The 10050-nt window shown below is 49.2% G+C and overlaps 1 protein-coding gene and 1 pseudogene across 1 annotated transcript; one reads left to right on the plus strand and one right to left on the minus strand.

Annotated features, from left to right (window-relative positions):
- Window positions 1–484: 484 nt before the first annotated feature.
- LOC136537185 (uncharacterized) lies at window positions 485–1929 on the minus strand (annotated as a pseudogene).
- Window positions 1930–9036: 7107 nt separating this feature from the next.
- LOC136537186 (uncharacterized) lies at window positions 9037–9468 on the plus strand. Its single transcript, XM_066529239.1, has one exon. It carries the CDS (start codon window positions 9037–9039, stop codon window positions 9466–9468), a length of 432 nt encoding a protein of 143 aa, XP_066385336.1.
- Window positions 9469–10050: the final 582 nt, after the last annotated feature.

Below are 10050 nucleotides of genomic sequence, written 5' to 3' on the forward strand. Positions count from 1 at the left end.
CACTCGTCCCGTCCACGTGTGCCTCCTTGTGATGTTTTTTTTTCCCGCCTCCTCCGCCTCCGCCAAGTTTCTCCTCCATCGGAAAGGGACGGGGAGGGCTTCCAGCGGCCGGCGCTTGGGCGCTATATATTCGGACACAAATGTACCCTCGATCCCACACATAGCCCCAGCCAGCAAGCTACTATACAGTACAACGTACTAGTCACCTGCAGGAGCGAATGGTGACGCTCATGAGCCATCAGTCTGCTAGGCGGGAGCGGCAGGGCGACACCGACGCCGACGGGGCGCTATATATTACTTGATTCAGTCTAAATTTAGTGAAAGAAATCATATTACTTGATTCAGTGATCACTACAGGAACTACTATGGAATACTACAATATTTGAGGATGGAATTTAATTAGCACTAGGGGAAAAGTGTTCTGATTACCTCCTTCCCTAGCTGTGCAATATGATCGGCCTTCCTTCATGTCTCCGAAGGCGGCTCACGGCGACTGTGAGGGGTGGGACGCCCCAGCGTGCGATCCCAGCGACGGTCCAGGTGGGGATGGCCCGACGTTCGATGCCGGCGACCCTTCGACATGGTTCGACGCCGCCCCCGATTGATGCTGCAAAAAAGAGAGGAGATTGCACGTGAGTGACAAGATAAAAATGTAAAGAGTGTAAAGAAAAGTTGAAAATTTCGGCAACACCTCCCCTGCACGGGGAGGTTTCCAAAACCTGCAAGAAAAACGTCGGCACGAAGGCCGACAACCACATTTCCGGCACGAAGGCCAACACATCAACAAATCCGGCATGAATGCCGACACATCAACAAATCCGGCACGAAGGCCATCACTAGGTTTGACACTAAGCATGAGCAAAGAAAGTAAAACATGCGTACTCATACTCACCGGAGTAGACTCTCGACGATATGGTGGTGGTGGTGCAAGCAGCTCTGCTGGGATCTCCCAACCATGTTGCTGCCCAAGTTGTTGCATGAACTTGAGCAAACCATCTTGCTAGGCCTCCAAAGCTTGTACCCTCTGACGCTCGGACTCCCGCTTGGCCCGCTCAGCCTCCCGCTCAGCCAGCAAACTCTTTTGCTGATCCCGAAGTTGCTGCAGCTCGGCCTGCAATATTTGACCCCAATGTTTCAATAATGCAGAGCTAAGGAACGTAAAAGTGAAAGAACGATGAATGAAACTGGAATACTTACCTGGATTGAAGCCACCGCTGTCGGCCGTTGGCTTATGGGCACGCTAGAGCTCGTGCTCGCTGCTCGTAGACGGTTGAGAGGAGGAGTACAGCCCGTCTCGAGGATGCCGTCGCCCATGTAGAACCGCCCATGCTTCTTGCCTTGCCCAATCCTCATCACTAGCTCAGGATCAAGGCGCTCCTCGGTCCTCGGATCGTAGTCCGACCCATGGACTAACCTTGACGCCTCCGTGTACGAACTGAGGCGGGTGTGGACGCTGGAGTTGGTGTACGCCTCTGGGCCCGCATCCGGGTTGTACTCGATGTTGGACTTTGCCGGGCCCATGTGGGCCAGAGCATACGCCGTGAGTTGGCCAATTGGCTGGCCACCGTGCGCCGTCTCCTGCGAGAAAGACAACATGTGGTTAGGAATCATGCAAAATTGAGCACGGCTAGATTAGACAAGTGGTGGAGACTTACATATGTCTTTTTGTATTTGCTAAGGCTGGCGCTGCCCTGATGGTGAGGTACACCTGGCATCAGCATACGGTGCTCGCTTTTCTCTTGGTGCGCCTTCTGCCAGTCCGCGTCCAACCATTTGTCCACTATAGCAGCCCAGCAATCGGGAAAGGTGGCGCACCAGCTCGGAATCACCTACAAGCCATCAGAAGATCAAATTAGGCATAGTTAATCTAAAAAGAGATCAATAGGAGATGTTTTCTATTTACCTGTAGGTACTGCTCCCTTGTCAGAATCTCTATCTCTCTTCTTGCCTGAGTTCTGTTCATTCTTCTATTACGGTAGGTGGCGTTGTAGTCAATGTGCGCCTGGAGGCGGGACTCGTGATACAAGTCCGAGACACGCCTTCTACAGGAAGCGGTAGCCACCTCACGCGCCCTTAACTCCTGTCCCGGCTGGCATCTGAAGAAGTCCTGCATAAAGACACGAGGTATCCATTATTTATTTCAAGAATGTCCAATGAATGCAATGAATTGAGGGTCGTAGAGTGAGAAAGGCTTACCCACAACTCCGTAAGCACCTGATCCGCCAAGTTTAGGTGCCCATCGACGGGGAAGAGGGCGTAGTGGTCGAATGAGGGTATCTCTGGGTCCTCACCCTCCGACGTCCACACCAGGCCAGGGAAGTGTTCCCTGCACAGAAGTCCCAAGATCCCATTGACATTGCGAGCCGGGACCCCCTCCTCCACAAGCATCCAGTTCCTGCACAAGTGGTTAACAATAGTTATTATTAGCTCTTATTATGATTTTTCAACATATCAAATGAAGAACATATGAAGTTACTTACCTATCCCCCTCGGGTGCAATCAGTGGGCGGCGGTCAACAAGAATCGATCGCTTCGGGAGCTGGCTGGGACCTCGCTTATAGGGTTTCGAGGCTGCAGAGGAAGTCAAACCCCCTGCCCCTTCCTCGGACGTGTGCGGAACCCCCTCCTCGGACGCGTGCGGAACGGCGTCGTCGTACATCTGCGGAATGGCATCCTCGCCCACCGTGGGCAGAGGTACGTCGTCAGCCCTAGCAAAGCGCGAGTTGCCGAGGTCGTGGTTAGTCGGCGACGGGGCCCCCCGCCTGGGCCTGCCCCTCGGACGCCTCTGCCTCTCTGACGGCTCCGTCTCCGTCTCCTCAGCCGCTGACGTGTCCCTCGGTCTCGAGTAAGTCGAGGGACAGCTCCTCCTAGTGGGTCCCATCACCTACAATTAAAAAGAATAAACCATTATTAGTCATGATAAATGAGAAGTACTTAGCAAGGGATGCAAAATAAAGAAAATGTAATTACAAAATAACATAGTATTACATGTATTTCTAATATTCTTCATGATCGGGATTATCTGGACGATAGGTATCGTCATCACTATCAAGAGCCTCCAAATCGTCAACAGCCTCATCCTCATCGCTGTCTAGTTGTAGTCCGTCAAGCATTTTCAAGTCTCTCGGATCATGCACCTCATCTGCAGCTTGCTCGTCAACAACCCATTCCTCATCTACTTCCATTTCAATCTCCCCGGTTAAGTCTATCTCAAGCATCCCTAGTAGTCCCTCGTCTTGTTGATAGAACTCTCCGTCATGCGTGGGTGGGTTCAAGTTGTAATCATCATCGTTTGGGCGAGGTAATTTACCATGTGGTGATACCTTGTGCACAATATACCAACTCTGAAGACGTGGGTCGGTTTTGCACGCATATGGACAATAATAAACTTGCCTGGCTTGTTGAGCCACAATATAGACATCATCTCCTTCATAGAAGGAATCCTGTCTAGTTTCGACTATTCCAAGTTTAGGGGACTTTCTCTGTACTGCAGGTTTAAACCACTGGCATTTGAATACGACAAGCTTAGGTGCATTTTCACCATGGTATTCGAGCTCGTATATTTCTTCAACTGTGCCATAATAGTCCTCCTGATCAGCGTCGGGCGTAACTACTCCGAGCATAAATACTCCGGTATTCGTGGTCCTTGCATTGGCCCGATTCTTCTTGTAGTCTGTTGTGTGAAAGCGATATCCATTCATGTCATAAGCGTTAAATGACGATACCTTACAGTAAAAGCCTTTGGCCACTTGTCGTAATTCAGCACTTATAGACAAATCACTTTGGCACTACAAGATCAAGCAGAAGAGAAATGAAATTAGGCAAAACTAGGAACGCCAAACTTGGAACGAGCTAAGTTTGTCAGAAGGTACCTTTCTTTGGAACCATGTAATGAAATCAACCTTGAAATCAGGAGAACCATGTTGAAGAAGGGTATCTCGTTCATGGTCAGAAGGTGGACTTGGATGATGCCAGTATTGATTAAAAAATTCCCTGCACCGACAAGCAACAAGGTTGTTGGATGCAGAAAATTTATGGAGTATGTAACAAGTTCATTGAGAACTTACCCCTGATACTTGTCGACTTCCTCAAGGTTCATCAACACGTAGAGCATGATCTTGCGCCACTCTTCATTGGTCAATATCTTTTTGGACGCTCCACTTGATCTCCCGCGTTGCCCTTTGAATAGGCTGAGGGTCGATTCATTTTCGTCCTCGTTGTAACGAGGGGGTGGATTATGCACGCTTGGAAGGTTCTCACTATAGTATGATGTTGTGAAGTTTGACACCTCCTCACGAATGAATGCCTCTGCTATGGAAGCCTCAACCCTGCCTTTGTTTCCACATTTCTGGCGAACAGTCTTTAGACATCTCTCTATTGGATAGCACCAACGGTTCTGCACGGACCCCCCCATTCGTACCTTATTCGGGAGGTGCAAAATCAAATGCTGCATCGATAAGAAAAAGGCAGGTGGAAAAATCTTCTCCAACTTACAGAGCAACTCGGGTGCCGTTTTTTCCAACTCCTCAACCACTCTCAGAGATATCTCCTTGGCACAAAGCTGGCGGAAGAAAAAGCTCAACTCTACCAGCACCTTCCAGACATGCTCAGGGACGTAGCCTCGAACCATCGACGGAAGAAGCCGCTCAATCCATATGTGAAAGTCATGACTCTTCATCCCTAAGACTTTGCCAGTTTCTGGGTTCGCTCCCCTCCTCAGATTCGCTGCAAACCCATCAGGGAAACTTAACGTCTGCATCCATTCTTTCACTTCCGTCCTGTGCTTCTTTTCCAAGACGTAATCAGCCTTAGGCCTTTTCCATGGTTTGTTGTCTCTTGGAGGTAGCATCTGTAGCTTAGGTCTGTCGCATAGTGTTGCCATGTCTACTCTGGCCTTAGGGTTGTCCTTTGTCTTGTCAGGAATGTCCATGAGTGTTGCCCAAAGTGCTTCGGCGACATTCTTCTCAGTGTGCATTACATCTATGTTATGTGGAAGGAGAAGGTATCAAAATAGGGAAGCCTCTCCAATCCCGGCTTATGAGTCCACATATGTTCCACACCATAGCCCACAAAGCGATCTTTCTTTGGCTTATCTTTCTTTAGATTACCTTTCTTTCTTTTACCCTTCTTTGGATTATCTTCCTGTGCTGGGACCACGAGAGCATCTATCTAAGCATGAACCTGGGCACTAGTCATCTTCTGAGGTGCACTAGTCATCACCGTGGCACCTTTCGTGAAGTTCTTGGTGTCTCTTCTGAATGCATGGTTAAGAGGGAGGAACTATCGATGCTTGTCGAACGATGAGAACTTGCCACCCTTCTTCAACCAAATGAACTGTAGAGCTGCCTTGCATACCGGGCATGGATACTTCCCGTGGACACACCAGCCGGCGAATATCCCATACGCCAGGAAGTCATGCATGGAGTACTGGTACCAAACATACATTTTGAAGTTCCTCCTTGTAGCTCGGTCGTAAGTCAATACGCCTTCATTCCAAGCCTCAATCAATTCATCATAAACTGGCTCCATGTACACACCCATTTTGTCTCCCGGGTGTCCAGGAATTATCAACGTCAAGAATATGTTTTGCCTTTGAAGTAGGGCCCCGGGGGGGGGAGATTGAGGGGGATAGCGAACACGGGCCAACAAGTGTATGGGGCCGACATCATTCCATAAGGATTGAACCCATCCATTGCCAGCGCAACACATACATTACGGGCCTCTTCATCTTTGCCACGATGCTTGACATTAAAGCTTTTCCATGCTTCACCATCTGCTGGATGTATCATCTTGTCTTTATTGTATCGAACACCATTCTTGTGCCATCTCATCTATTTCGCGGACTCCTCTTTCATGAATAGCTGTTGGAGCCTCGGTATGATTGGAAGGTGTCGTAGGACTTTCATGGGGATCCTCTCATTCTGCTCCTTCTTGCCATCACCTTTGTCTACCTCCACATATCTAGAGGATTTACACTTTGGACAGTACTTTGCATCCTTGTGTTCTTTCCTAAATAGGACGCACCCCTTCGGACAACAATGTATCTGGTCATACGGCATCTTCAGTGCCCGAAGGAGTTTCGTTGACTCGTACAAGTTTGGAGGCAGCTGATGACCCGCCGGAAGCAGATCCCCAATAATTGCCACCATATCATCGAAGCATTTTCGAGTCATGTTGTGCTGTGACTTCAACCCCAATAGGCGCCCAATGGCATCCAGTTGAGAAATCGTTGTCTTCTCATGTAGGAACTTCTGTGCCGATTCCAACATGTCCAAGAACGCCTTAGCGCTTGGCTCTGGCTCCTCCTCCCCATCCTCCTGCTCGTCCTCCGTACGTCCTTCAGCGAACATCGCATCCGCATAGTCACCTAACCATCCTGCTACCCCGCCATCACCATCAAATGCCTCCAAGCCTCGTCTCATGACCTCCTCTCTAGGACAGTAGGGTTCACCATGGTGCACCCACCGGGTATAGTTTGGCATAAATCCATACTTGCAAAGATGCTTCATCATGACTTCCCTTGTTCTTCTTTTCTTGTTTTCACATTCGCTGCAGGGACAGAATGTGTCTCTCGCTCCCTTAGCTGCCTTAAATGCATGGTCCAAGAATTTCTTGGTCTTATCCATCCATTCATGGGTGATTTGAGACTGACTTGGGCGTCCCGTGTACATCCACTCACGGTTATCCATCCTCTAGCATATACACATAACGGAGTAAAGTAACCATCAGTCGCATCTGCACGACGTGCCTACTGTCTAATAGGTGAGGATAGGTCCTAATCCCACCTGCGGATGCGTAGATGAGGTTAGTTTCCATGCTCTACTCCGATCCTAGACAGAATTTCGGTAGCACCTACCCGCTGTTCTCCCAATACACGTCCTGGAAGGGAGAGTGTGTATCCGGAGAACAACAGGGAGGTGGTGCCGAAACTCCGTCTCGGATCCGAGCAGAACATGGAAACTAACCCATCTACGATCCGCGGGCTGTCCAATTACACCTGGACAATCCAAAATAGATACGGTCATAGATATACGGAGATCCGCATACCTCCAACCGTATCTGTTTCGGACGGGAGACGCCTAACTGGGCTACACCGATCTACGTACGACAACGGTAAGGAAAAGAGCTTAATTATACCTAGGGTGGCGGTGGAGAAAGGCTAGCGACGCAGTGGCGAGTCGGTGTAGTGGCGAGTCGGCGCTGTGCAGGCAGGACCGCAGCGCTGACGAAGACGATCGGGTCGCCTAGGTGCTCCGATTCCCCTGCGACAGGTCCTGCTCTGCAAAAGAAGAAAAACAGCACTATAAGTACAAAATTTCGGCAGAACCTCCCCTGGACGGGGAGGTTTCGATAACCTGCAAGAAAAACCGTCGGCACGATGGCCGACGTCCACATTTGGGGCACGATGGCCCACACATCCACAATTCCGGCACGAAGGCCGTCAACACATAAACGGCGCGATGGCCGACAACCAGAACGGGACGGTTCGTATACCTTGGGCGTTGGCGGGACGTGCACGCGGAGAAGAAGACGCCGACAACGGGACGGGACGCGGAGAAGAAGACGCCGTCTCGGGCTGATTAACTACAGAGTTAAGAAATTAAAGTTAGCATAGTTACGAGCACGCACCCTGTGCTGATTCAGTTGGTTGCAGGAAGAAGACATACCTGAAAGCGAGCTCGAGCTCGCAGGTCCGGTGTGGGGGCAGCTGGGCGGTGAGTTTGAGTAGGTCCGACGTCAGTGAGCAGCGAGCTCAAGCAGATCCACTGCATGAGATGAGTAAGCAACACATATTCAGAAATTGAAATTTGCAATATAGTGTTTCACAAAATCTTTTTTAAGATAAAAATATGATGTACTTAATTAGTTATTGTTTTCCATGGATAGAAATTTTAAATAGAGTTTCACATGAAGAAAAGAAATTTTCATAGTGCATCTCTACTGTATGTATTTTACAGCAACTTATTTCTAGAGCAGCTATGCAGAGAATACAGTCATGCTTGCCATCCAAAAGATCACAAGTTCCAATCACATGTTTATTATTATTAGATGACCATCCTTATTTTAAGAAAATATAAATGCTGCATAGGCCTGCACAACTTGGCCAGCTTTCAAGGAACATTTTACTCATTCATGTGAGACTACTTGTGAGACGTAGGAAGCAGCCCAAAATAAAGTTCAAATTCCATTACCATGTCAGGTGGATCAAAAAAATGCATGAAGTGATGCATACAGATAAAGATAGGAATCAGTACCTGATGAACTTGCAATGCCCAACGGGCCAAACAACCAGATGCATCGTTTAGTCCAGGTGGATCACAGGGGCTACTGCAAGAAACAAGAGGGCTGTAAATGGAACAATTGCTTGATCTATAACAACAGTAGTAACTATGACAATAAACAAAAGTAACATATAAATCTAACCTATGCCTTTGTTTAGAATAACCCAAGTAATCCCTGAACCTGCCATATTATGGAAAAAAATCCAAAGTACCCTCTCTCTACACATATATATACTTCTACATTTGGTAAAATATAGAAAAAACAGTTAAGGTAAATTGATCTATCATTGTCTACTATATATAGGGAGGGTACCCTCTCTCTCGCTCTCTCTACTATTTCACTAGTGAAACCATTTCACTGTATAGAGAGAGGGTACGATCTATCATGATCTATCACTGTCTTAACCATTTCACTAGTGAAACCAGTAAACACCATGAGCATCCACGCCTCAAATGAAACACCTCATTATTACATTTTTTCAACATTGTACTAAAGAACAGCGACAGTACATTAACTATGCCACCATAAGCATCATATCTTAATGAATCCAACGTGTAACTCATCACTGCATTCATGCTAAATGACAATGGCTGGCTGGCTAGCACGCAGTACTCCTAGATGACTTATAGCATCCATCCTACAAATGCTTTGCACTGACAGAGAAGGCAAAGAACAGCATCCACCCTACAAATCCTATAAAGTGCCTGGAATTTTGCAACGAACTGGAGAAGATCGTCAGCAGGGGTGAGGAAGATGAGAACCTGGCTGGAGTCGCACGTCAGATTTGGGGTGAGCCGTCTGGGGCCTGGCAGCTCCTGGGGCGGGCGGGCGTCGGCAGATCCTGGCCGGGTGTTGGCGGGCGGGCGGCGCCGGGGGGCCCTGGCCGTCGGAGGGGCTGGGCGGGGCGGCGTCCGGGGCCTGGCCCGCCGGAGGGGCAGGGCGGGCGGCGTCGAAGGGTGCCGGGCGGGCGGCGTCCGGGGCCTGGCTGCCGTGAGGGGCAGGGCGGGCGGCGTCGGAGGGGCCGGGCGGGGCGGCGTCTGGGGCCTGGCCGCCGGAGGGGGCGGGCCTGGCCGCCGGGGGGGCAGGGGTGTGGAGACGGGCGAGCGGGAGCGCGAGCAGAGGCGGCGCGTGCGGGCGGCGTCTGGAGCGGGAGCGGGAGCAGAGGCGGCGCGTGCGGGCGGGTGATTGCTGGCGTGTGGCGTGCGGGGTGGAGGCGGGTGGGTGGCCGGTTAGGTTTAGATAAGGCCTGATGGGCTTTTTTTTTTAGTCTTCCCCGAGTGCCCTGTTCTGGCACTCGGGAAAGGGCCTCTTCCCCGAGTGCCAGGGAAGGCACTCGGGGAAGTATTTTTGTTTTTTTTTGTTTTTTTGCCTCATTTTTTTTGTGAGGCCTTCCCACATTATTTAAAACTCCATGTTCAAATTTGGGACAATTTTGAATTTTTTTGTTATATTTCGTTAGTTTTTTTTGTTTCGTTGAATTTTTTTGCATACTTCGAATTTGAACTGCAGGTGCATGAAATAATGGAATTTGGTGATTCAAAAAATTATATTAATGATATTTGGTGTATGTTGAGGCCTTATCCAGGAACTCGCATGAAATGTCGAGCATCTTGTTGACGTAACATGACGAACAACTTGCGGGAAAAGTGTTTTTAAATTATATAAAATCCGAACGAAGTCCGAAAATCACGAAACTTGTTTGGGCGTCATGGTATCGCATGTAGAGGCTATGATAAAAAATCAAGAAGGTTTCGAGGAAGTTGCGAC

This window comes from Miscanthus floridulus, chromosome 2 (genome assembly GCF_019320115.1).
Source record: "Miscanthus floridulus cultivar M001 chromosome 2, ASM1932011v1, whole genome shotgun sequence".
Classification (NCBI taxonomy): domain Eukaryota; kingdom Viridiplantae; phylum Streptophyta; class Magnoliopsida; order Poales; family Poaceae; genus Miscanthus; species Miscanthus floridulus.

Coding starts and splice junctions, on each gene's coding strand:
- LOC136537186 (XM_066529239.1), top strand. CDS start 9,037: ATGAGAACCTGGCTGGAGTCGCACGTCAGATTTGGGGTGAGCCGTCTG.